General features: G+C 37.5%; 1 protein-coding gene, 1 long non-coding RNA gene and 11 other non-coding genes across 13 annotated transcripts; 5 read left to right on the forward strand and 8 right to left on the reverse strand.

Moving 5' to 3' along the window:
* The first annotated feature begins 599 nt into the window (after positions 1–599).
* On the forward strand, positions 600–25,703 carry LOC116302997 (cyclic nucleotide-binding domain-containing protein 2). The gene is made up of 11 exons (XM_089037185.1): positions 600–1,025; positions 1,786–1,821; positions 2,312–2,344; positions 12,136–12,300; positions 13,062–13,225; positions 14,228–14,399; positions 14,853–15,004; positions 15,536–15,674; positions 16,210–16,686; positions 17,761–18,202; positions 25,290–25,703. Exons 1-11 carry the CDS (start codon positions 777–779, stop codon positions 25,622–25,624), a joined length of 2,364 nt encoding a protein of 787 aa, XP_088893311.1. The 5' UTR covers positions 600–776; the 3' UTR covers positions 25,625–25,703.
* Trnam-cau (transfer RNA methionine (anticodon CAU)) lies at positions 2,822–2,894 on the reverse strand. Its single transcript has one exon. It is a non-coding gene; the product is annotated as a tRNA-Met (tRNA).
* Trnam-cau (transfer RNA methionine (anticodon CAU)) lies at positions 3,182–3,254 on the forward strand. Its single transcript has one exon. It is a non-coding gene; the product is annotated as a tRNA-Met (tRNA).
* Trnam-cau (transfer RNA methionine (anticodon CAU)) lies at positions 3,734–3,806 on the forward strand. Its single transcript has one exon. It is a non-coding gene; the product is annotated as a tRNA-Met (tRNA).
* Trnam-cau (transfer RNA methionine (anticodon CAU)) lies at positions 4,533–4,605 on the forward strand. The gene has a single exon. It is a non-coding gene; the product is annotated as a tRNA-Met (tRNA).
* Positions 5,785–5,857, reverse strand: Trnav-cac (transfer RNA valine (anticodon CAC)). Its single transcript has one exon. It is a non-coding gene; the product is annotated as a tRNA-Met (tRNA).
* Positions 6,106–6,178, reverse strand: Trnam-cau (transfer RNA methionine (anticodon CAU)). Its single transcript has one exon. It is a non-coding gene; the product is annotated as a tRNA-Met (tRNA).
* Trnam-cau (transfer RNA methionine (anticodon CAU)) lies at positions 8,460–8,532 on the reverse strand. The gene has a single exon. It is a non-coding gene; the product is annotated as a tRNA-Met (tRNA).
* Trnam-cau (transfer RNA methionine (anticodon CAU)) lies at positions 9,605–9,677 on the reverse strand. The gene has a single exon. It is a non-coding gene; the product is annotated as a tRNA-Met (tRNA).
* Positions 10,284–10,356, reverse strand: Trnam-cau (transfer RNA methionine (anticodon CAU)). Its single transcript has one exon. It is a non-coding gene; the product is annotated as a tRNA-Met (tRNA).
* On the reverse strand, positions 10,818–10,890 carry Trnam-cau (transfer RNA methionine (anticodon CAU)). The gene has a single exon. It is a non-coding gene; the product is annotated as a tRNA-Met (tRNA).
* On the reverse strand, positions 11,545–11,617 carry Trnam-cau (transfer RNA methionine (anticodon CAU)). Its single transcript has one exon. It is a non-coding gene; the product is annotated as a tRNA-Met (tRNA).
* On the forward strand, positions 20,960–24,027 carry LOC116302998 (uncharacterized). The gene is made up of 3 exons (XR_016121188.1): positions 20,960–21,244; positions 22,916–23,066; positions 23,549–24,027. It is a non-coding gene; the product is annotated as an uncharacterized LOC116302998 (long non-coding RNA).
* Positions 25,704–27,447: the final 1,744 nt, after the last annotated feature.

The raw sequence follows: 27,447 nt of genomic DNA on the forward strand, positions 1-27,447 counted from the left end.
TCTAAAATGTTGATTTATCCTAGATTTTTAGGAGTATTTTTTGAATGAGCTATTAAAAAATAGAGAGTCTCGTGCATAATTTGAGGGCTTGCCCTGTTGAAGCTCGAAACGCGTATGGTTCTTCAATAAAATCTTGGGCTCAAATCGAACGTTCAAAAGTAGGCAGTCACCTTATTAAAAAATTAATTATTTAGTTTTTCCGATTTTATCTTCACCCAGGATTTTCACCACTCACTTTAATCTCAATTGGGCTCTCTGTGGAATAACATAGAAAAGATGTACAGTTAATTTGAGAAGAAAACGGAAAAAGAAAATTAATTTTATTTCTAAAAACTATAATGGCAACCTCTTTCTTTCTTCTTTCTTTCTTTCTTTCTTTCTTTCTTTCTTTCTTTCCGGGTCATATCAAGGTCACCAGGGAAGAATGTCGTGATTACCTGAGCGAGGGATGACGCCAAGCCCCTTCATTAGCTCGCTCGCTCGCGCGTATTTACAGTTAGTTGTCGTGGATACCTTCAAACAAGAATTCAAAAATTTGTGAATGTTAGCTTGGTTAGATAAACGTGAATAACAGCGAAATCATCTCTTGTGAGCTAAATTTAAGTCTAAACAACTTAAAAAAGCATGAAGGTAGTTTCCTTGGGCTGTAGTTAGGTAAACAGCAGAATGTGAAACCCAAAAAAAGCGGGAAAAGTCCACGCGATTAACGAGCCTTTGTTTTCAGTTTGCGTTGTACTATCATAAGGTCAGTCAAGTGAGCTTTTGAGCTTTTGAAAATGAAGAGCTCATTAAGATTGACGGATGTAGTCCAAGAAATCCTTCCAACGAGACAAGACAGGATCAATTCTCTCCAGATTGCAGCTTCTGGTAGACGAAATACCATTCATGCGGTTGCTATTGCCAGCTTGTCGGCCCAAAAACGAATTCCAAGTGTCGTTGAAGATTATACATCTAGAACTAGAAAAGCTTACAGAGAAAGAAGGGCTTCGTATCATAAGCAGATTAGGAGTACACACAAGCACAAGGTAGGAGGTCATTACAGATTGAAATCTAAAGAAATGCAGTATCTTGTTAATTTACTAGCTCATGCGAGTGCGTGTGTCCGACGGCAAACTTTTACTGCATATATCATAGTGTACAGCACTGAAACTGTGGCCGTAGCCTTACGATGTATGTATGTGTTATATATACTTCATATATTTTATCTTTGCCGTATCTATGATAGGATGTAAAATTGCGGGAAGCCCATTACCATTCATTTCGTAAATTTTTCTCCTCACTCACAGAACAAAGATATGTAGAAACAAGAGAATATTAAGTAAGCTTACTTCATATTCTCTTGGTAGAAATTATTTACCGGTCAGCTCAGTTAATAAGGATAAGGGTTAAAGAGTGCCCGAGGTTTAGAATATGAGGACCGAGGCCGTTACATGGAGATCCATTCACCAGGCCAAAGGCCAAAGTTTTCCCTATCCGGCTCGACTTGCTTGTTTTGCATTTTGGATAGTTGATATTTAGCAGGAATGTGGTCAGAGATATCCAATCTACGATTTTTGGGATACCTTACCGGAAAATCTTTTAGGCTTTTCTAACTTGCATTTTGTAGGGGGAGTGGGAAAGGGGGTGCTGTGTGAATAGTTAAAGAGCACTTAGCAAAACATTTACAAAGCGTTTTATATGCTTACCGCATCCGTGTACGTTTTGGCAGGCAGAGAACTTGGCAATGATACGCGTAATAACTAGTATCTTCATAGATATTCATTATCATAATGCTTAACTTTTCAGACTGAATTCACAACCATCCAGCAAGAAAAAATCAAGGTAACTCGTTGAATAAAACTGTTTATTATACAATTACCAATGAAATATCTATTTTTCTCTATTTCGAAAAATTGATATCTTCACACGACTCTGAATATTTTTATTTTGTATAAAGGACTATTAAAAAAACTTCAAGCCATAGACCGTTTTACTTTGAGTGTAATGTTTTGCACTGGAAAATCACGAGGGGTGGTAAAGCAGTACTGCACCGTCTCGGCTATGGATTCTGGTTTGAAATTCTCGCATAGACTCGTCTCCCAAAGCTTTTGTTCACCGGGTTTTCCAACATACCTTTTTCAGCTAGTGTTCAGCAGGGCTCGATTGAAATTAATGTTAATTAATTTTACGTATCCTCCCTGGAATGTCTTTTTATTTCTCTGTTATCGCTAGAAAAAATATTCCCAAGAGGAATGAAATGCAGAGTTGATTTCGCACAAAATCATGTGAAACTACATTATTTTTGCTGATTTAGCTTTATCCATTATTTCAGCCCCTTGATCGATTCCGCAAAATAGTTCGAATGGTAAGTTTAAATATCTTGTACTTTCTTATTTTATGATATCAATTAATTCTTTCTCCATTTTCCGCTTCTTCTTCCTCCTTCCTCTTCTTTCTCTCTCTACTTTCCTTTCCTTGCCGCGTGACATTACCAGAGCCAGTCCAGAACTGGAAAAAAGAACGTTCCCGCAAACCGAACTCCACAGGAGGCTCCGGCATAAAACATCGAGATCTTCCTATAGCTATATTTAGTTAAGACGTAATTAGATCAAAAGAAAAAGTACTAGTTATATTTCCCCGCGACTTTTGTTTTTGCCCGGTTGGAATATATGCCATCTGGTTAATTCGCTGCTTATCTTTCTTTCGTTTTCAATGACCTTCGCTGGAACACATGAATATTCTTCAAAAAATCGAGGCTAGCTCCGATCAGTCCAAAAGTTTTAGTGCTATTAAGATTTCTTTTAGTCCTAGGCTGATGATGATCTTGTGTCACTAAAAATACTGCCCCGTGTGAGGATCGAACTCACGACCTTCAGATTATGAGACTGACGCGCTGCCTACTGCGCTAACGATGCACTTATTGTTTCATATTTTTATCAAAGATTTAATCGGTTTTTCTCCACTTTTATTGTTTTGCATTGCGCACGCATGTTTTTTTAATTATTCAGTTTTCGTCATATTTGATGTTGTTTTAATTGTTCTTTTGAAGATTTTCTTTTCTTTCGCCTTTGTCAACAAGAAAAAGATTTTGAGTAATTGAGCCTTTATTCTAGAAAATAACAAAATCGTGTGTGCGCAAAAAATTAAAATTAAAAAAAATGTATCAATAGGAAAACTTTGCTTAAAAATTAAAAAGAGAAGTGCCTCGTTAGCGCAGTAGGCAGCGCGTCAGTCTCATAATCTGAAGGTCGTGAGTTCGATCCTCACACGGGGCAGTATTTTTAGTGACTGAAGATCATCATTAGCCTATAGAACTATGAGAAATGGCACTAAAACTTTTGGACTGAATAATGTTATGTTTTGAATTCTCTGATTTTTGAAGAATATTAATCTTTTCCAGTGAAGGTAAGTGAAAATATTTCATATTCCAAGGCAAAAAGAAAAGTAGCGAGGAAAATTTCTTGAATATTACGTTTTGTTTTGCTCTAATTACTTCTTAACTAAAAATAAAAAAATAAAGTCAAGGCTTGTAAAATTGAACTCGATCCTAAAGAACAAAACTTGTACAAAAACTCCCCGTGAATATGAGAAAAGCTCCTCAATCTGGAAGCCAGTTGAATGCTTCAAGAATCAACAAATGGGAAAAGGGAGGAAGGGAAAAGTCAGTAACAACAAAATCATGTGTGTGCAATAGATTAAAATGTAGAAATAGTTAATGAATAGCAAAGCTTTGCTAAAATTGTCAATAGCAGGGGCCTCGTTAGCGCAGTAGGCAGCGCGTCAGTCTCATAATCTGAAGGTCGTGAGTTCGATCCTCACACGGGGCAGTATGTTTTTAGGTACTCGAAATCGTTTTTGCTAGAAATTTTGATTTGTTCTTCAAGTAATGATCAGTCAAAATGAAAGAACGATGAAGGAACGATGAACGCTTGTTGGAGAATAGTGAGCTAAACATATTCAAACGCAAACTGAACGACAGTAACTATAGGACAAAGATTTCAAACAACTGTTTGATGTAGCTAAAATAATTATGCTAGTTATAAATAATACATAGTTTTTCCTCATATATTCCATTACTAAAGTTACTTATGATAAAAAGCTTGATAAATTCAACTCGAACCTAATAAGGAAAACGTGTTAACAATCTCTCGTGAATGAAACTTATCATTCTTTTCATTCTTGGTGACAAAGCTGCCATGTTCCTCAGGAAGCCAGTTTAATGCTTTAAGAATGAACTAATGCATTAGAAAATGAAGTTAAGAAAGGAAAATCTTCAAAAACAACATCGATCATGAACAAAAACAACAACAATAAAAACGAAACTTGACTGGATACACCTGCGTGAGAAAAGAATAAAATTGGAAGAATAAAAAAGAATAGGAAAACTCGTCAGAGCTAGCCTCGATTTTCGAAGAATATTCATATTTCTTAGTGAAGCTATGTCAGTTGAAATTACAAATGTACAACAAATTCTTTTCATTCTTGGTGACAAAGACAAAAGACTTTATTAATACAAAAGGTTAATTAAAAACTTCGATGTTTAAACGAGAAGTGCCTCGTTAGCGCAGTAGGCAGCGCGTCAGTCTCATAATCTGAAGGTCGTGAGTTCGATCCTCACACGGGGCAGTATTTTTAGTCGGACTCAAGATCATTATCAGCCTATAGAACTATGCCAAATAGTATTAAAACTTTTGGACTGAATAATGCTATAGTTTGCAGTTCTCTGATGCTCCTCCGAGCTGGCCCTCGATTGAAGAATATTTTCAGTGAAGGTCAGTGAAAATGCTAGACAAATCATCAGAATAATGAATTAGGCAAAGGATAAATGATTTAACTAGAGGTATGTGCATTCTAGTTGATTTGATGAGTGAAATGATTACATGGAACTCTTCTTTATTCCCAAAACTCGATGATAATGGCTGATTCTTAAGTCACGTGGTATGTGACGTCACCTCACCCGTGGCATGTGACGTCACCTCATGCCACGTGGTCAGATGACTCACAACAGAAAGTTTATCTATCGATATCGCACCAAGTTTCGTTACCATAGCATTCATTTTAATAACTAATCACAAAACCCGACGATAATGTTTGGTTTGTAACTCACGTAATATGTGACGTCACGCCGTGTCACGAGGTCAGATGATGATTGACAACACAAGTCCAACCCATCGTACAAAGCTTCGTTACCATAGCATTCATTGTACTAACTATTAGCAAAAATTGACGATAATGTTTGGTTTGAATGTCACGTGGTATGTGACGCAGGCTACATCAGAACTGCAAATGCTTTTACTTTTCCAAAGTTAAATGAGAGTTTTTTTCTTTAAATTCTTTCCATTTTTCATTGCATGTATATCCAGCTGATTTGAGAATTTTTTTTAGCCAATCACAATCGAGAACATCTGCAAAACTGATGAATGGCTACTGTTTGGTACTAGTTTCAATTTCCCATAAATCCCATTTCTAAAATTCTCGTTACAATAAAAGGCTTGATAAATTAAACTCGAACCCGAAGGAAAAAATTTGAAACTTAATCATTCTTTTCATTCTTGGTGAAACGAAAATCTTTAAAACAACATAAAAAGCTCGATAAATTTAACTAGAACACAAAGAACAAAAAACTGCACAACTACTCCCCTTGAATTTTCAACGGACCTTCACTGGAACATTTCAATATTCTTAAAAAAATCGAGGCTACTCTGACGAGCATTAGAGAACTCCAAATTATAGCATTATTCAGTCCACAAGTATTATATTTCTATTAGTTCTAGTTTGATGATGATCTTGTGTCACTAAAAATACTGCCCCGTGTGAGGATCGAACTCACGACCTTCAGATTATGAGACTGACGCGCTGCCTACTGCGCTAACGAGGCACTTCTTTGTTTGCAGTTGATATTTTTAGCTAAGCTTTTTTATTAATAAAGTCTTTTCTCTTTGACACCAAGAATGAAAAGAGTTTGTTGTACATTTGTAACTTTAACGTAACTTCATGACCACGAAATATGAATATTTTTCAAAAATCGAGGCTAACTCTGACGAGCATCCAAACAAAGTCCAAAAGTTTTAGTACTATTTCTCATAGTTCTATAGGCTGATGATGATCTTGTGTCACTAAAAATACTGCCCCGTGTGAGGATCGAACTCACGACCTTCAGATTATGAGACTGACGCGCTGACTACTGCGCTAACGAGGCACGATTCTGTAAGCCATATATTTGCGCGTTTCGTTGTTGCTATAGTTTGGAAGATTTTCCTTTCTTCTCATTAGTTGATTTTTGAAGCGTTCAACTGGCTTCCTGAAAAAAGCATTACGCCGCTTTGTCACTAAGAATGAAACTAGACAGTGGTTGAGTAGGTTAAAAACTTTGCCCTCTTACGGCCTGGAATAACGTCATAGTACTTTATAGTAATAGTAAACTTTATTTGATGCTGGATTTAAGAGTAGCATCTACATTTTATCAGAAATGTGTTCGAAAAAAATTATATATATATGTATATATATATCAGACCAACCAAATTATGTAATTAGCGTCGTTTGGAGCTGGAGCTCTCCTGTTTTTTGCTTTTATTTTTCTATAACGCTGATTTTCGAGTGAGATTAACTCTATCTGGCTTTCTAAACATTTTCTGGAATCAATCATGATTCGTTATTCAAGAAACTTTCTACTTTCGCGGTGTATGAGCTGGAAATTATTTGCGCGGGTTGATGTTCAAGCTTCCCGCCATTGTTTTACTCCATTGGTCTGCATTCATAGTGTATGGCAGAGGAGGGGGGCAGATAAAATCTTTAAATGACAAAAACATTCTTAAGACCCCCCCCCCCCCCCTCCTTGGAGTCCCCCCCAAAAAAACTATCCCCCTAGGCAATCTCTCGTAGCTTCTTCTAAATAAAAATTTTGCATCTCCCCCAATTTTCTTAAAAAAAGTTTCAAACCCCCTATTTTGCTGGTAAAAATTTTTCCGATGCCCCCCTAAATTTCACCTGCCCCCCTCTGCCATACATTATGAACTAAACCTTACACAAGGTACCTTTGGACTACTTCACCTGGTCACCTTTAAAATCTCTGGGTATTTTGCGTCGTTATCGTGGTTGCCGCGGAGGCCTGTCCTGGTCAAATGGTATACTGAGGTCCATCTGTCAACAATAGATCTGTTGCTCTACTTCTTCTTGACTTATCGGCTGCCTTCGACCTGGTCGATCATGATATTCTACTACATCGTCTTCAAAATCTCTTTGGCATTAAGAGTAAGGCGCTCAGTTGGTTTCACTCATACCTTATTAATCGTAAACAGTTTGTTAGTGCGCGTGGTCAATCTTCGTCTCTACACTCACTAAGGCAAGGCGTACCACAAGGCTCCGTTCTTGGACCGATTCTCTTTTTGCTATACACATTTCCACTTGGTAGTATTGTAAAAAAGCATGGCATGCTCTACCACCTTTATGCCAATGACACACAGTTATATGTTTCCTTTGACTCAGGTCAACCTGGTGATCATACTTCCACGAAACTTCAAGCTTGCATTAGTGACGTTAGTAAATGGATGGCATCTAACAGATTGAAATTGAATTCCGATAAAACTGATCTTCTTGTCTTTAGTTCTCAATTAATTTCGTCCAAGTACGTCTCTTCAGCTTCACGTCAATGATGATGTCATTGAATCATCTAGGACAGCCAGGAACATTGGTGTAATTCTTGATAAGCATTTGAATTACGATTCTCAAGTAAATGCAATCTGCAAGTCGTCCTTTTTTCATCTATAACGCAATATTTCACGTATCAGGAAATGCCTATCTGTTGACAGTACTAAGACACTAATTCATGCATTTGTAACTTGCAAACTACACCGCTGTAATTTGCTGGTCTATGGTCTGCCATAATACCTCATCGATAAGCTCCAACTAGTTCAGAATTGTTCTGCTAGACTAATTCACAGACAGAGCAAATATAATCATGTTACCCCATTGATGAAGGAGCTTCATTGGCTTCCTGTAAAGTATCGTATCGTATTCAAGATTCTACTGATGACTATTAAAGCTCTCAATGAACTTGCGCCTGTCTATATCAAGGATTCGTTGGTTGAATACTGTCCTACACGCTCTCTACGATCAGCAAAGAAATCTCTGCTGAAAGTTGCTACCTCAAGAACAATTACATACGCACGGTGATCGTGCTTTCAGTGTTGCAGCACCGAAGTTGTGGAATACACTGCCAGATAATGTCAAGTCTTGCTGTACTGTAATTAGCTTCAAAACAAAACTAAAGACTCATCTTTTTAAAATATTCATAGTTAATCGTCATTTAAGAAACTTTTAGATAAAAATAAGTAATTTTCATTCTAATGCTTTTCTTTTAACTTTCACATTACAGCAACACACTGAAATATTTCTCACAAAATAAGAAAAATACTCAACAAAGAGTTCTAAACAAGTATTCTCCCTAATAGCTCAAGGCTGATAAACTTGAAGAAAAGAATTGCCCCGTGTGAGGATCGAACTCACGACCTTCAGATTATGAGACTGACGCGCTGCCTACTGCGCTAACGAGGCACTTCTTGTAAAAAACCTTTACCAAAGTTTTCCTATTCATTTCTTTTTTTTTTTTTTTTTTTTCATTTTATTCTTTCACAAGCAGGTGTAGCCAGTCACGTTTTGTTTTGTTTTTATTGTTCTCGTTCTTGTTAATGATGTTGTTTTGAAGATTTTCGTTTCATCAAGAATGAAAAGAATGATTAAGTTTTATACATTTTCCTTCGGGCTCGAGTGAAATTTATCAAGCTTCTTGTTGTTAGAAGAATTTTAGAAATGGGATTTATGGGAAATTGAAACTAGTACCAAACAGTAGGCATTCCTCAGTTTTGCAGATATTCTCGATTGTGATTGGCTAAAAAAATTCTCAAATCCGCTGGATATACATGCAATGAAAAATGGAAAGATTTTGAAAAAAAACTCTCATTTAACTTTGGAAAAGTAAAAGCATTTGTAGTTCTGATGTAGCCTGCGTCACATACACGTGACATTCAAACCAAACATAATCGTCAATGTTTGCTAATAGTTAGTACAATGAATGCTATGGTAACGAAACTTTGTACGATGGGTTGGACTTGTGTTGTCAATCATCTGACCTCGTGACACGGCGTGACGTCACATATCACGTGACTTACGAACCAAACATCGTCAATTTTTGCTAATAGTCAGTACGATGAATGCTATGGCAACGAAACTTTGTACGATGGGTTGGACTTGTGTTGTCAATCATCTGACCGCGTGACACGGCGTGACGTCACATATCACGTGACTTACGAACCAGACATTATCGCCGAGTTTTGTGAACAAAGAAGAGTTGCATCTAATCATTTCACTCATCAAATGAATTAATGCTTACTTTAACGAAACTAGAATGCACATACCTCTAGTAAAATAATCTATCCTTTGCCTAATTAATTATTCTGATGATTTGTCTAGCATTTTCACTGACCTTCACTGAAAATATTCTTCAATCGAGGGCCAGCTCTGACGAGCATCAGAGAACTGCAAACTATAGCATTATTCAGTCCAAAACTTTTAATACTATTTCTCATAGTTCTATAGGCTGATGATGATCTGAAGTCATTAAAAATACTGCCCCGTGTGAGGATCGAACTCACGACCTTCAGATTATGAGACTGACGCGCTGCCTACTGCGCTAACGAGGCAGTTGTGTTTGACAATTTTAGCAAAGTTTTCCAATTCATTTTTCCCCCAATTTTATTCTTTTCTCACGCAGGTGTATCCAGTCACGTTTCGTTTTTATTGCTGTTTTTCTTGTTCATGATCGATGTTGTTTTGAAGATTTTCCTTTCTTAACTTCCTTTTCTTATGCATTAGTTGATTCTTAAAGCATTAAACTGGCTTCCTGAGGAACATGGCAGCTTTGTCACCACGAATGAAAAGAATGATAAATTTCATCCACGAGAGATTGTTAACACGTTTTCCCTATTAGGTTCGAGTTAAATTTATCAAGCTTTTTATCCTGATTAATTTTAGTAATGGAATATATGAGAAAAACTAGCAAAATAGTGATATATTATTTATTTTTTTATTTATTTATATTTATATATAACTACATCAAACAGTTGTTTAAAATCTTTGTACTTACTGTCGTTCAGTCAGTTTTGCGTTGGAATATGTTCATCATTATCCAACATGCGTTCAAAAATATTTCGTCTAAGCCCTTTATCGTTCTTTCATTTTGACTAATCATTACTGGAAGAACACATCAACATTTCTCACAAAATCGATATCGGGTCACTAAAAAATACTGCCCCGTGTGAGGATCGAACTCACGACCTTCAGATTATGAGACTGACGCGCTGCCTACTGCGCTAACGAGGCAACTTTTAATTAACATTTTAGCAAGGTTTTCCTATTCAAAAATATATTTCTTCTATTTTAATGTTTCGTGCACACGATTTTGTTGTTAATGACGTTGTTTTTGTTGTCCTTCAACTGGCTTCTAGATTGAGAAGCTTTTCTCATATTCACGGGAATTTTTTTGTACAAGTTTCGTTCTTTAGGATCGAGTTCAATTTTACGAGCCTTAATTAACTTTATTTTTATTTTTAGTTAAAAAGTAATTGGAGCAAAACAAAACGTTGTGTTTAAGAAATTTTCCTCGCTACTTTTCTTTTTGCTTTGAAGTATAAAATATTTTAACTGACCTTCGCTGGAAGAGATTAATATTCTTCAAAAATCAGGGAATTCCAACTATAGCATTATTCAGTCCAAAAGTTTTAGTTCTATTTAGTATTTCTTTTAGTTCTAGGCTGATAATGATCTTGTGTCACTAAAAATACTGCCCCGTGTGAGGATCGAACTCACGACCTTCAGATTATGAGACTGACGCGCTGCCTACTGCGCTAACGAGGCACTCCTTTTTTTACTTTTGAAGCAATGTTTTCCTATTTATAATTTTGTTTATTTTAATTTTTTACGCACACACGATTTTGTTATTTTCTTTTCCACTAACCTTCACTGGAACATTTTAATATCCTTAAAAAAATCGAGGCTACTCTACGAGCATCAGAGAACTCCAAATTATTTTCTACTTTCACATCCCCATAATGCCTTGCGTTTTTGGGGGGAACCCATCAAAAAACTGTCCCAATTTGAAAGGTTTCTTAATTGAATTTATACTATACCTGCTTTTATCGGTACAATACTGATTATCAGTTTATTCCAAGTTATCTTTGCGTGTACAGATCATCAAGAGTTTTGGTCTTACAGAAAATGTATTGACTTACGAAAAAATGTTTAAGATTTATCTTAAACGTCTTCAAGCTTCTATCTTTTTCTGTTTTTTACTTCTTCATTTTATTTTTGGATACCAAACAAGGTATTGTCAACATTGTCTGAACAGCCTTCAGCAAAATAAGTGGGTTTTTACCCTCTGGTAACCCCCCAAAGACGCAAAGGATTATGTGGATGTGAAAGTAGAGGAAAGCATTATTCAGTCCACAACTTTTAGTACTATATTTCTTTTAGTTGTAGGCTGATAATGATCTTGAGTCCGACTAAAAATACTGCCCCGTGTGAGGATCGAACTCACGACCTTCAGATTATGAGACTGACGCGCTGCCTACTGCGCTAACGAGGCTATTCATGTACAATACTTAATTTTAATATTTTTCTGCCTCTTATTTTTTTGCGCACGCAATTTCCCTGCTCTTTCCGTTTCGATTGAAAGGGGCACTTGAAAACGCCCCAATTTTTCAAAGTCCGAATAATTGAAGTATTTGAGGATAATATGACTCAATTATGATTATGTAAACCAGATTAGTTAAAATTTTAGCCTGGGAGCCACTTGCAGTTGAGAAATTTTGGGTTAAGAGTGAAAAGAACAATAGGGTTGAGTAAATGACGTCATTTACTCACAATTCAGATGCTGAATAAAATTGATAATTTTTATCCGACACATTTTACTGTGAAGAAAATATGTTGCATGGCTAATATTGGGGCGATATAGATATGTTTAACTAAGTTTAAAGTCATTTCCAATTTTTATTCATTTTCATCGAAGTGCCCCTTGAAGATCTTTCCTATTTTCCTTACTTGATTTTTTAACTGACTTCCAAAGAAATAATAATCTTAATATTTGTGCTGGAATAATTTCAGGTTATCCTTCTTCGACAAGCGTTCAAAAACATCGTGTTCTACGCCACTGAAAGAGGAAAACACGAAGAGATTACTTCTGAGAACGCCATGACTCTCAAAGCAACTGCAAAAGGAACTGTCAAGGATTTGATGTTCAACCCTGGAGAATATAAGTCTGACTTTAGGGTAAGATCGCATTTCTTTGACTCCTATTTACAAATTTAACATCTTTGGTACTCGTCCCTAAAAAAATGCACTTAACAATGAGTAGATCTAGCCGTACCAAGCCGTACCGTAACCGTAACTACGCGTTGTGATTGGATGAGTTGCTGTAAGCTAAGATAATGGGAAGTCATTTCAATGTCACGGCATGTCGTACCGTGTACGTGCTGTAAGTCAGTACCGTATGTTTTCCTCTCATACGATAACCATTTGTATGGAAAGTCATTTCAATGTCATGGCAAGTCGTACCGTGTGCGTGCTGTAAATCAGTACCGTACGTTTCCCACTCATACGATAACCATTCTTATGATAAGCCATTACAATGTTACATGTCGTACCGTGTACGTGCTGTAAGTCAGTACCGTATGTTTCCCACTCATACGATAACCGCTCTACAACATGTCGCAACGTGCACGTGCTGTAAGTCAGCCGGGTACCGTACGTTTCCCACTCATACGATAACCATTTTTATAGTAACCATTTCAATATTACCGCATGTCGTACCGTGTACTTGCTGTAAGTCAGTACCGTATGTTTCCTATTCATACGAAGGTCTTTATATAACTAAGAAAGATTTTGATTGCCTGTAATTGCTTCCATAAATTGCTCCTACCCACCCCCCCCCCCCTCCCCACCGAAAAAAGGCTCGCATCCCATAATGTCTCATAACATTTCCTTCGTTCGCCATTTCATCTCATTTATCATTTATTTACTTTGTCTCGTAGAACACATTCCCTACATGGGCAAAACACCTGACCACCAAACCCCCAGAAGAGAGAACAGACGAGGAGATCAGGTTGTTGATTCGATTGTTGAAGCAGCTAAAGGGTTTCAGACGATACAGCCCTGAAGTACAACTGTCTATGTGTAGAGTACTCAAATATGACTTGTGAGTATCAGCTCCATCACATCACCACAGGGATCCCATGGTCGCTTTAGATAAAAGGCATAAACGTCTTACACTAGTAGTTTTTAATGTTTTTAGTTGATTTTCCTGTTTGTCTGTATTGCAGTCTAACAGACTTTTTCAGTACCACAAATTGATAATCTCTAGCGCGCTGATTGGCTATTTTTATGTTTGGTGAGAGGACAGACAATAAACTGACGTCAACGAGCGCGCTCTCTTTCCGTTGGTTGTTTTGATCGCTAAAAAGCGTCGAAAAAATCCTTTTAAATAAACTTTTGTGGTAAAAAAAAAAAACAAATCGAGGTCCCTTTTCTATGGTCTGTACTCTTATCGAGCATCATGGAAGGGTGTCAACATTCGCTGCGCTCGTGGTTCCACTTGAGTTTGGATCATAAGTTGACGCCATTCCATGTTCGATAAGAGTACAGAACATAAATAAGGGACCTTGATTTGCTAAATCTTTATCTTTAAATATATAATCAAATACGACGAACGCTTTCGTATTGGTGGGCTATCTGTGTCAAAATACCTAAAGACTGTGCTGTGGCCTCTTTAAGGAGCTGATATTTATTAGAGGCGGGAGGGCTGGTGCAAATGGGGGGAGGGCTATTCATCATCATCATCATCATCATCATTTAATTAGATTTTATGCAACGAAAAAAGGGGAGGGTTACAAAATTTCTGCAACTCTTCGAGGGGGTCACTATTTAAATGGCAGGTCCCTTACTTACGTGTCGTTTGCGCCTAAATAAAGTTCCCAGAAATAAAGAACCAATTTATTTTTTTTGAAGCAGAAAGAATATGAATGCAAACACGTATATTCTTCGTTAGCACATGACGTCATAGCCGCCATCTTGGATAAATTTAACAACATAGCCATTATGTCTTCTGTTATTTCATTCCCTTAGGAATGATTGAAAACCAGCAATATAGGATATTATATCAGTCATAAATGTATAATTGAATTTTCTTTCTTTTTTTCAGGTATAATCGCAGGCGCGTCATTATTCGCAAAGGTCACATTGCCCAGCGGTTATACTTCATATTTAGTGGCTCAGTGTGCGTGACGGTTGATAATGATGATGACGAGCATTCCATGTTCTCTCAACAAAGTTCAGGAGAAACGTCTGTTTTACAGCGAGGAGATTATTTTGGCGTGAGTATCGTATGATCTTTCATCGGACAATTTTCTTGAAGCATTTTTTATCGTTTTGATATGGAGTTTTGGACTAACGATGACAATAATCACACAGGAGTAAACACATAAGTCTGAAAAAACAGTGCGGTATATGAAGGCATTTATGGGTCATCCAGGGGGCAAATAGACGCTTTCTTACAACAATAACGTTGATTGACATTTATGGTTCATAACATGACAATTTGACAAGAGATGAAATAAAACAAGTGAACAGTTCTGACGAAATTTCTCGTGGGGTCGTCATTTCATAATCTTTGTTTTGTTTTGCCCCCCCCCCCCCCCCCCTTCCCCACGAGTTCATGCACGTGACGTGTACGGTCACTCCCATTGGTCCAAACATTAATGAATTATTCATGAGATGTTTTGAAATCTTATAATATCTGATATAATTTTTTTTTTTCCGCGTTCCAGGAATTAGCTTTCTTAAAGAATTTCAGACGTGGAGCAACGATAGTTTGTTTAGAGAGGACAGAATTACTGTCCATGGATAAAGAGGATTTCTTCTTGTCTGGGATAGACAAGACTTTCACTAGAGACCTGGAAAGAAGGGTGGACTTCTTAAGGTAATGCGTACGCGTCGTACACGCTGGCTTTTTGCTATGTTTTATTTGTTGAGCTATCTATGATAGGACGCTTCAAGCTAAACTTTTTGCCAATGTTAATGAAAATTCATCAACAAAGATTTTAGTTTAGTTCAGTTCAGTTTAGTTTCTTTAAAAAAACTATGAAAAGCTTTCCAGCGTTGCTCTGTTCAGTACTACAGCAGGTAGAAAGTGACGTAGGAAGTGAGCACTAAAGCAATGCAAGTCATAATGGATGGCGTCATCATCGTGCTTCATTCTCTGAGGTAGCACATTTTAATGTTCGTCCAATAAGCCAGCGCGTAATATTCCTTTTAGAGTCCTATAAAGTATGAGGCCTGTCCATGTAGACTGACTCGCCCCGTGCTAGGAACAAGTGAACACCAAAATAAAACGGTTTGCCCTAGCATCAGAGTCAACGCAGCTTCACGTAAACGGCCTCTAGATTTTTGTTAATGCAGAGTTCAAGGAAGTGAATGAGTGCGTCTTTATAAATTATTTCATCCTTCATAGAAATCATCCAATCTTTGCAACGTGGCCAACGAGTACTATACGAATTCTTGCCGAAATCAGTCGGATACACGAATACCACAGCGAGGAGGTGCTGGTTAGAGATTCCAATAAATCAGGCTGGTTGTTCCTCATTATCAAGGTAAGGACTCGTTCACACTAGGTACATTTTAGATCGATCAATAGTTTGAATAAATCCGAGATCAATATGATGCACCTTCCTTTTATTTTTTATAAACGCATCCCACATGGAAAGGAGTGAGTATGCGATCCAAACCATCAACGTCGCAATCACTATTTTTGAGTATGCTGGTCATAGCAAGGGGTTAATCATCTACGGTCTAGGGGCCGACTAACCTCTCCCTTATGCTTCGGCCGAGTTTCCTGATCAGTCTGTAAATCTTCGGATAGCGGTGTCGGGGTCGAAATCTCCGGCGTAGCCGTAAATGCTTCGCGCTGCCATACGACGGTTCAGCACTCGATGTCTGGAAGTATGGTCCTTTTTTAATTAATCAAAAAGCAGAAAAATTGCCCTGTGCCATGACTTCTATCACCCAAGAGGGTGTCTCAGGGTTCTATCTGTGGGTTAGCCGTGGCAGCCTGACTTTGATCAGCCCAGAGGGTGCTTCAAGATATTGATAAAACTTGAAGGTTTGTTTTTTTACATACTATTTCAGGGTGAGTGTGATATTGTTCGTCTCCTTGACCTCGGTGCTTGCGATTCCTACATCAAACATCAAAACAGACATCGAGGATCTTCCGCTGGACACAAAATATTGCCTTCTCAAAGTATCAACCTTGCTGGGTATTTATCGCCCAACTCTCCGATGCTCAAACCTCTTCTCTCAGACGACACAGAGGAGGAAGAAGACGCGGCTATCTCTTCGTCCATCTCAGAGATCAACATCCACAGCTCCGACGCTGGCGAAGTCGCATCGATTCGCAATCGTACTAAATCGGCGTGTTCAAGGACAACACGGTGCTCTGAGGACAGATCTACGGAACGAGGATTTTCAGTGGCAGGTTCTAGGACAAGGATTGCTAAAGAAATGAAGAAGTCAGGATGCGATGAAAAGAGGAATGGTACAGGAAGTGAGGATGTTGGAGTGGGAGTTTACATGGTTGTTGATAAGCTGAAACCAGGACAGCTTTTTGTAAGTAATTTCGGAGACTCAAGAAAAACTTCATTCGAAATTGTAATGATAAAAAGGTAAATTATACACCGTGAAAAGATGAAAAAACTTACTGACGTTTCGGACGCTAGTCTTCGTCGGAGTGAAAGAGCATTTAAAATTGCATTCAAAATTGCTGGATTTCAGCTGATGATACAAGTTCGCTTCATTTTTGTACTCCAAATGCATGGTGCTCAAACACTGACCACTATGTGCCTTCTTCAATCCTATTCACGACTTTTGGCAAATGCGCATAAGCAAGCCATAGACTTCTTTAGCTTGGGCGTACTGTTTTCTCATTTGATTTTAGACCACGTGTCATTCTCTAGAGTATCATTTCGCACATACTCAGTGGGATCATGGGTCGTAAAAATTGCTATATTTTGGTATATCTGGTTTAGATTTAGCTTAACGCTTCTTACTCTTGAATATCTAATGAAAATTGTGCTTGATAAGGAAAATACAATTAAAATACAGCAATTTTCACAACCCAGGATCCCACTTTTTGACCTCTTGAGCATGCGCTTAGACCAGTAACGCGGAATACGCGCGCATGTATGGATACGACTCAAACAAATAATCTTAACTTATTCTCAAGAGAATGAAACATGGTCTGAAAAGCTAAAAAGGTTTATTTGCCGATGACAAAAGAATTACCAGACCAGACCAACAACTGGATTAGAATTCTTTAATTTTGCCGTCTGACTACATTGGGCTTTTATGAACTTTTTAAAATCATTCTCGCTTTTTTCGCATCCGCGTAGCTTGCTGTTTCTACTTCCACAGAAAGCTCAAATTAAATAAACGTCGGCAAAATTATATACAAAACTACCCTTGATTGAACCTTTTGATTTCTTAAAATCAAGATAATGTCGTTATCATACATTTCTATGAGATTTTTCGATAAGAATTCATAAAATCTCGGTTTTATTCAATTTGCGATTTTCGATTTTGTGGCCCATCAAGTTGTGTGCGCACGCAACCTTGAGAAAACGGTCTATTGAGCTCCCTCTGCTCACGGCTGTGCTACGTTTAAACTATTTTTTCTCGTTCAAGGGGGCATGGTCCGTGATCACCCAAGAAGAAGGCTCACGAATCAAAATCCCAGCCGATAAAAGAAGACTCACCCTCACCAGCAGAGGATGCGAAATCATCAAAATCTCTAAAGAAGGTTTTAAAAAATTCGCCAACAGTGAGAGCATCGCGATCATGAGACAGTTAACAAGGTATTACCCCAGCGATGAGAAGCTCTGTCGAACATATTTAAAACTGAGCGACTGGAAGTCTTATCGTGAGGAGTTAGTGGAAAACGTACTGGAGAAGAGAATGAAAGAGCATGAGATGGCAATCGGATTGTGGAGGGCGCAAAGCACACGAGCTTCGCCCGTACCTTCGCCGTTATGTTCGGTCAAACCGTGGCAGCCTGTGAATTCTAAATGGGAATATTTCCCGAGAAGTGGATGGGAGGCGTCCAAGGTTACTCACCCTGTCATTGAAGGTAAGGTCTAATGTTTAATTGTTATGTTGTTATTAGCAATTCCGAGGACTGGTCGAGTCACAGGGAGCCCAATTTAGATTAAAGTGAATGGTGAATATAAGATCGGAAAAATTAAATATTTAATATTTTTTTAAAATTCGAGATCAAGATAATGTCCTCTGTAATGCGAAAGAGCAAAAAAAAAAAAAAAAAAAATCAATGAAAAATGCACTAGAACATTTTTTTTTTCGCGCGCGCCTTTGTTTTCCTATATAATTTCCCTATGGTATCTGATGTTGATCTTATGTATATATACTCTGGCAAGGGAGGAAACTTCAGTCGCCATATTTGAACAAACAACTCACTTTAAACCACGATGTCCCCTAAAACAGCCCCACAATACACTGCACTGCCAACTCGGCCTAGTCTTTTTCTTAACCTCAGAGCCGTGGCATAATAGCGTCGTCGACCTTTACATACTGAGATACCTTTACGATACCTTTACCTTTTCAACGTGGTCGTTAAATATTGTCAACTGGGTCTCATTCAAAATCTCAGTTTTAACTTGTTTTCGTTTAGAGATTTTGCGGTAGAAAACGATGGCGACTCGAATATATTTGCTCTGTTACGTTAATGTTAAGGACTTTATAAAGCCAGACGTTGTTCCAATCTTGTCTTCTTTCATATCTTATAAAAACAGTCCCTATAAAGCTTTTGGGAGATGACGTATTTTCGGGTCTAAATGCTTTCAGAAATTGCTATAAAATAAAGAGAAAGTGATTTAATCTCCACCTGAGAAAATTTGAACTTTGGACAAGAAATTCTCATGATGAAAAAAAATTTAAATCTTGGAACAATCTGTTTGGACCGGGAAGTCGTTTTTCTATAGGATTGACGTCACACTAAAAGCGGATTATGACGTCAAAGACCTGAAGTTCTAAATACAGACTGAAAGACTGAAATAGAAACAACAGGTAAAAGCAGGCCATTTAGAACAAGATAAGGAGATGAGATGATGAAGTGATGCAAGGAGGTGTGTATATATGTTTGAGGGTGAAATGAGTGATTAAATTCTACTTCGAATATTGCGAAAATGAATCTTGTCACAAATACGAAAAATGAAAAAGGAAATGTTACTAATTAGTGTGAAAACGATTTCAAATTTCATTTTCCTCTCTTCTCTTCTCTTCTCTTCTCTTCTCTTCTCTTCTCTTCTCTTCTCTTCTCTTCTCTTCTCTTCTCTTCTCGTTTCTTTACTTTACCTGCTCATTTTTTCCTCCCGTCTTCCTCTTTCTATTACTTTGCTATTTCTCATTTCATTTTCATTACCGCTATTTCTATTTTCTCTCTTTTATTAATTTCGTCCTTGTTTTCCTTGTTTAATATTTCTTTTTTTTTTTTCCTTTTTCCTTTTTCCTTTTTTTCTTTTTTTCTTTTTTCTTTTCTTTTCTTTTTTTTTTTTTTCTTTTTTTTTTCTTTTTCTCTCTTTTTTTTTCTTTCTTTAGTTTCTTTCTTTCTTTCTTTCCTTCTTTCCTTCTTTCTTTCTACTTTTTTTGCCTTCTTCAAAACTCATGAAATCCACTCTTTCTACTACTACTTCTACGTCATTTCTTCCCCTTTAATAGGACGCCTCTTCAATACTTTGACTATGATGATATTAGGATGATATCAATAATCAAGCACTGATTCTAATCAAGCGTCCTCAATACATCAGTTACACTTTTTTTATCAAAATTAACAACGAACTCTATATATAGAGGATATTACACGGTGACGCGAAGATATGAAGTTTATCTTCGTTTGGTGAAAATATATTACGAGTGAGCGCAGCAAAGAGTGGAATATTTTATAACGAGAAGATAAACTTAGTATCTTCGAGCCAACGTGTAATTTTCTTTTTATTATTTAATAATTAATAATGAATCATTGTTTAAGTATTTTAACACAAGTGAATTTAATAAATAATGAAAAAAGACGGTTTTTCTCTAGCCTCCTTTGCAGCCGTTCTTAGAGTCGTCACGCAACGAGGGAAATGTTGCGTGACGACCGTAGGAACGGCTGCAAAAGAGGCTAGTTTTTCTCTTGCCTGTGGGTGAATATAGCAGCATAAGACGTAAATTGTGACCAATGAGCGGGCCGGATTTATTATATTCACTTGTGTAAAAATAGTAAATAAGCATATTCACAGACAAAAACTTGTTGCAACGCGCGTCTAAAGTGAGCGGGAAAACATCGGAAGTGACGTCATCGATGTCTGTATAAAATCGATGTTGGTATAAAAATAATGGTATCTCCTTGTAAAACATTAGTGTCTATATGATAGACAATAATATTCATATCTCTGTGCGTCACTTAGTGTTTCTTTGAGAGTGAAACCCTTCCGGCGGCTATTCTAATATTACTAATTGCTTCACAAGAGATAAACCTATGATTCTAACATCATAATAACGGACTAAAATCCTCTTACCGGGTGCCTAACTATCTTAGAGATAACGGATATTTTAAGACCATCTTAACCAACGAACGACTGTCGGAACTGATTTTCTTTTTAAAGAATAAGTACGCCAAATTCGTTCAACTTTCTTTATTTTTGGAATGAAAAGTTTCGTGATTGTTGCTGCGCAAGTGTGGGTGTAAACCAAAAAAATCCATTTTATTTTTTCGACAGTATAATCTTTAATATATTATTAAATTGTGGTGGTTTTAGGATGCATACGTATTGAGATTTGTTTGAAGTGCAACTACGCACTACTGATTTCCATAAACATTCATTCGGCCTTCGTTTATCTGATCGTTATTATAATGTTCATCACGATATATAAAGGCTAAACGTTAGCCAAACCGCAGTCTCACCTTCCGAACCAAACTGACAACAAAACTTCCCACCGTCAAGAGACTACAGCTGCCTCACAGTTCGAATTTATACTATAAATTACCAAGGAATCGAAGATGGTGGCCCAAAGTACCGTAGCTTATGTGGTTGGCTTTGCGTTTTTGATCGTGAGTCTTCAGATTACGACTACTTCTGCGAGAGATCCTGGAAACCCCAAACCCAGAATTAAGGTGAGTAAACTACGGAGTAATCAACAATACGTGGCCTACTTAGAAACCTTAGCTCGTTTACAATACAGCGAGAAAGTAAGTTTTTTTAAATAGAGTGGTGTTGCACTGCAGCTGTGGTCAGGCCAAACCCATTGCTGGCTTTCACTCAGCTGATAAAAGTCTTTGAATCTCATTGTCAGCTCCAAATGGTGGTCAAACACTGACCACCATGTGCTGTCAACCAGAAAGAATCCTATTGAAAACTTGCGATTCAACTGATGAACATTCCCCACTACACATGAAAAGAAGTTAAGTGAAAGCCAGCAATGGTAATATTTTTCTTTGGCAAAAGAAACATTTTGTCATGTAAAAATATAGCATTGTTCTGTCCTACAACATAGTTTGCACGAAACACCCTCGTAAGTGAATTGCAATCATTGTCAAGGGACTGTAAAAACTCAATAGAGGAAAGTTGGTTTGAATGTTGTTTGAACGATGTTTTATTATTTTAGAATAGACCTCTTTACCTTGGGCATAATGTTTTCCTATTCCAGACCACGTGTCGTTCCCTAGAGTATCATTTCTTTGTTTAACGGTTGTCCATGAGAAGACGCATGAATACGGATACAACTCAAAGAATCTTATTCTCAAGAAAATGACACGTGGTCTGAAATGGGAAAATATTACGCCCAAGGTAGAGGTGTATTAGGAAGATATTAGGCAGGGTTTATTTCCAGCATCTCGTGTGAGCCTACTATCCATGGCCATTGATTTGAGATCGAACAAAAAGGTCTAGTGATGGGAAAATGTCAGAATAATAAGATATCTTGGAAAGCTTCTCTACACGTATCTAGAGAATGTCCGGAATGTCCTGAGATCATTAGATATATTATATTATAAGATATCTTGGAAAGCTTCTCCACACTGACCTGTCTAGAGAATATCTAGAGAATGTCCGGAATGTCCTGAGATCATTAGATATATTATATTATAAGATATCTTGGAAAGCTTCTCTACACTGACCTGTCTAGAGAATATCTAGAGAATGTCCGGAATGTCCTGAGATCATTAGATATATTATATTATAAGATATCTTGGAAAGCTTCTCTACACTGACCTGTCTAGAGAATATCTAGAGAATGTCCGGAATGTCCTGAGATTATTATTTTATATGGAGGTCATTTCCAGGTCGGATGATGGTACCTACCTTATCGGAAGCCCGCGAAACATTTCCTTATTAATAATTGAGATAACATTTTATCAGGCTGGTCAAAGTCAGGGCAAGGCTAACTCTGCCACATATTTAGCTTGTAATTAAGCATTTGTTAGGTTTTGAATAGGGTGAAAAAACGGAGAACCTGGAGAAAAACCCTTAAATCAAGGAAAAGACCTAACAAACTCTACTCACATGTGATGCCAACTCCAGGAAATCAAATCCCAAAGACACCAGACGGGTGAGAGGCGAGTTCACTACATACCGCTATACATCACCCTTGATATGTACACAAGAAAAGAATAAACTCAAGGTGGTACGGACTGCCGTGCAGGTGTCTAGTCCCAACATTTTGATTCGTTAAGCAGTGATCTCAAGCGCTGTGATTGGGTCAATTCCGTACCGTGCAGTGCCGTAGTGTGCCGTAGTCATACGTTCCAGCAGAGCATTGATACTAGTTAATACATTTTATCTTTCAGATCGGTCCATTGTCTCAAATTCAAAAGTCCTTAAAAATCCAAGCTCAGCAGGGACCCTTTAAAGGCATGAAGTGTTGTGTCACGCAATCCTATCCTTGCCTCAAGGACACTGATTGTTGTTCTAGTGTGTGTCGGCATACCAGTCAGATAGGTGAGTGGGTGTGGGACAGACATGGGGCATGAAGTCTTGTGTCACGCAATCCTATCCTGCCTGAGGGACAATGATTGCTGTTCTAGTGTGTGTCATCATACAAGTCAGATAGGTGGGTGTGTGTGGGACAGACAAATCTAAAACAACTAATCGGATTTAACACTCCTTTGGTGGACGGATAGCTTAACAGGTTTTGCAATCCACTAGTTGATAAGACTACTGATAGATAGATCGAATAAGAATTTATAAGTTGATTTTTGCGGAGGGAGGAAAATCCGGAGAACCCGGAGAAAAACCTTCGAATCACAGGAGAGAACAAACAAACAACTCTACTAGCATATGACACCGAGCCCGGGAATCGAGTCCTGGTGGCCTTGGTGAGAGGCTAACGCTCTCAACTCTTAATGTGAAAATTTCTGTGTGTCTGTTAACTATATCTTCGTATTTGATGTGTAATACTAACAAATCTTTGTATTTTTCAGGTATCAAAATCTGTGAATAAAACACCCAAGATATTGTGAACTGGAGAAAAACTTCACTGCGCATATGTACTACAGCAAACCTGCTGCTGGCCACTTGAGGCTTAAGACATTCTTTAGTTTTCAAGCCACGCGATAGCTAGCTTAGTTAGAGTTTTAAATCAGTGTAAGAGTTTAGGCAGTATCGTTCCTAAGTCAGTATACAGGAGCATATCCAAGATCGCAGATTTTCCTTTTATCCCTCTCAGTAGCAGTTCAATTGTGAGTTTTTTTAGGGGGAGGGGGTCTAATTTGTTGAAATTGGTTGGTAACGAACCCGGCCTCCTCCCCCTGGGGATATCCTGAATACGCTCCTGGTATACATCTTACTAGAACAATTATGAGAACAAGAATGATAGTTTGAAAGCATGTCATGTCATGTTGGATGTCACTTAGCTTTACTCAATAAATTAACAAGAATAAATCAATTATTTTTGACCCGGTTTAAGTGTCAGTGTTCTTCTTTATGTATTATTTTGCGAAAGAGGGGTTTTAATAGTTTTAATAGATTAAAACTATTTATATAATTAATTTATATGATATTATGTATTCCCATGCCTAGTTGTTTCTCCGGATGTTATACATTTCACTTAAATAATGTCATCTTTCCAGAAGTTTTTTCTTTGCTAGCGAAAGACTAGTCTCCCCCCACAGCTGCTTTCAATGTCGTCACGCAACGCTTTCTCCCCTGAATAGCTACTCAGGGGAGAAAGCGTTGAGTGACGACACTGAAAGCGGCTGTGGGGGAGACTATCGAAAGACGTGACCGTCTGGTGTCTAATGATTCAGACGCTGGTTAAAACGTTCGATATTGCGCAATATGCCATTTGAAATATAACTCTTTAGCTTGGGTGTAATGTTTTCCCGTTTCAGGCCACGTGTTATTCTCTTGAGAAAAAAGATTCATTTCTTGAGCTGTATCCATTTTTATGTGTCTTCTCGTGCGCAACCGTTGGACAAAGTAATCATACTCTAGGGAATGACATGTGGTTTGAAATGGTAAAAATTTACGCCCAAGCTGAAAAGGTCTATGGACGCCTTGAATGTGACGTCAAAGTAGCTCAATTTGGAGGACAAAACAAAGGAATTTTAATCTCCTAATAAATGGAAACCTATTGTTGGAAATGGAACTGCATTCTTACGTACTGCAAGTTTCTTTCCTTTTACACTGCCTCTACTGTATAAGAGAGAGAGAGAGAACTAAAGACATACACGAGCATTAACATATTTAAGAAATTACTGAAGACACTTTTATTTGTAGAAGCTTACACGTCATAGTCTTCTACAATGGACAGGATAATATTTTATATGTATATATGCCATATTTATTCTTATCTTTTTATATATTTTTTTCATATATGTATATGATATATATTTGATCCTAATATTTATTTCTTATATAATCATTTCCTTTTTGCATTTATCTGTAAAGTGTTATAGAGTAATATTATATAACGCTATATAAATATAATAAATTATTATCATTTTTTATTTTATTGTTATAAATCGGTACCAGCGACACTAGAGAAAAAAACATTTGCGCATGCGTGCGTTTCGGCATCATAGAATATACATTTTTCGATTTTTTTTTCGAGCATGCGCAGACGTTTTAAATTCCACATGATCATGCATACCTTGCGTGATTCGCCGTGCGTGGCGTGACTGCAAGTGATCTTGACTTAACCATGTTACTTTTATTTTTTAGCGGGTGTAAAACGAAAGATTCGTAAAGCCAGCAAGACCAACAAAACGATGATGACGACAGGAACTATTATTGGTCGTGGTAAAGGACCACGACAGACAAAAACCCGTCCATCCATGAGCCATCCCGTGACCCGCGGGATGTCACAACAGCTCAGCGTGACAAGTCACTCATCAATGCCCTCTCAACATCATAATAGTCGTTATCCACAGAACTCACAGCCACTGGTAGGAGATAAGCTGGTCATCGCCAAAGGAAGTCAGAGGGCTCTAATCTTGACACATGGGGGAATAAGATGTAATGAATTCATAAGAGAAGTTGAACAAAGTAAAGCTTAAAACTCTAATCTTGACACATGGGGGGATAAGATCTAATGAATTTATAAGAAAAGACCTTTTTATCACCTTAGTTTTTGGATATCGCTCTTTATATTTAAAACATTTGCGTAGTCTCTGATTTGTCGTAAATATTCACAAATACTAAAGAAAGCATTAAAATATTAGCACTAAACCTCTTTAAAATAGTTATCAGGACGCTATGTTTATTTTTTGTTCGTTTTCATTCAGCTTATGCATAATGTCTTCCTATGTCAGACCATGTGTCATTCTCTAGAGTAACGTTTCTTTAATTGACAGTTGCGCATGAGAAGACATATGAATATGGATGAATATGCATGGCTACAACTCAAACAAAGAATTTTATTCTCAAGACCATGTGTCATTCCCTTGAGTATCATTTCTTCGTTTAACGGTTGCACATGAAAAGACACATGAATATGGATACAACTCAAACAAAGAATCTTATTCTCAAGACCATGTGTCATTCCCTTGAGTATCATTTCTTTGTTTAATGGTTGCACATGAGAAGACACATGAATATGGATACAACTCAAACAAAGAATCTTATTCTCAAGACCACGTGTCATTCCCTTGAGTATCATTTCTTTGTTTAATGGTTGCACATGAGAAGACACATGAATATGGATACAACTCAAACAAAGAATCTTATTCTCAAGACCATGTGTCATTCCCTTGAGTATCATTTCTTTGTTTAATGGTTGCACGCGAGAAGACACATGAATATGGATACAACTCAAACTAAGTATCTTATTCTCAAGAGAATGACACGTGGTCTGAAATGGGAAAACTTTACACCCAAGCCTCTTCAGCTGCACATGATTTCGCTCAATTCATATACAGCTCTGTTTTTTCAGCAAGTATTTATTTAATCAAAATGGTTGTCCCGAAAAATTTCGTTATTGTCATTTTGTGTGCCCAAAAATCCATACCAAAACGATATAAATGTTTTTACCAAAATTGGATGGATACAACTAGAACAAAGAATCTTATTCTCTTGAGAATGAAACGTGGACTGAAATGGGAAATCTCAATTCCCCTTATTCCGTAGATCCTTTAGTTGGCTTAATGAAAGACTTGCTGGGACTGGTTTGTAATAAGCGGGAAAAAATTACCCTGCTGATTACGCCTTCTCAAAAATTAAAAATTAAAAAATTCGATTTAGATACAGTAAAGATGGAAAAAATGGCCGTTAAATTAACAAATAGACATCAGGTTTTTATGTCTTTATCCTCTTAGGGAGGAGGGCAAAACAATTGTCATCTCAACTGACCCGATTTAGGGGGGAGGGGTGGTGTTATTCGGTACCCACTACCTCTGGAAGTGAAATCTTAGATTTTGTCTGCCCCATGTAAGGGAATCCGGAATCCGGAATCCACGAAATTTTAGGCTTTGGAATCCGGAATCCACCCTTTTGGAATCCGGAACCGCTACTTTTAAATTCAAAGTCTACACTCAAATGCTATCGCCTCGACCTAGACTGAACCGATGTAGCCCCTTCCCCACTGTGTAATATCTCCACCGAGAATATCTGTCATCAGATGCAAATTAACGATATGGAATCAGGAATCCGCAATACAAAAGTTTTGGAATCCGTAATCCAGAGTCTCGGATCCAGAATCCAGCGCTTGGAATCCGGAATCCACCATAAGTCCGGATTCCCTTACATGGGGCAATTTTGTCCCCAAATATCTCCAAAACTGAAAACCAAATCACAGAAATGAATGGACTGTCTATCTGCATGTATGCTAAAAACATATTTGTGTATAGAAACTGCCATTACAGACCTCCAGTATCGAACGTTT

The sequence above is a fragment of the Actinia tenebrosa genome, unplaced genomic scaffold (genome assembly GCF_029948245.1).
Source record: "Actinia tenebrosa isolate PJP-AT-01 unplaced genomic scaffold, QUT_ActTen_1.0 PGA_scaffold4__44_contigs__length_22323623, whole genome shotgun sequence".
Classification (NCBI taxonomy): Eukaryota; Metazoa; Cnidaria; class Anthozoa; order Actiniaria; family Actiniidae; genus Actinia; species Actinia tenebrosa.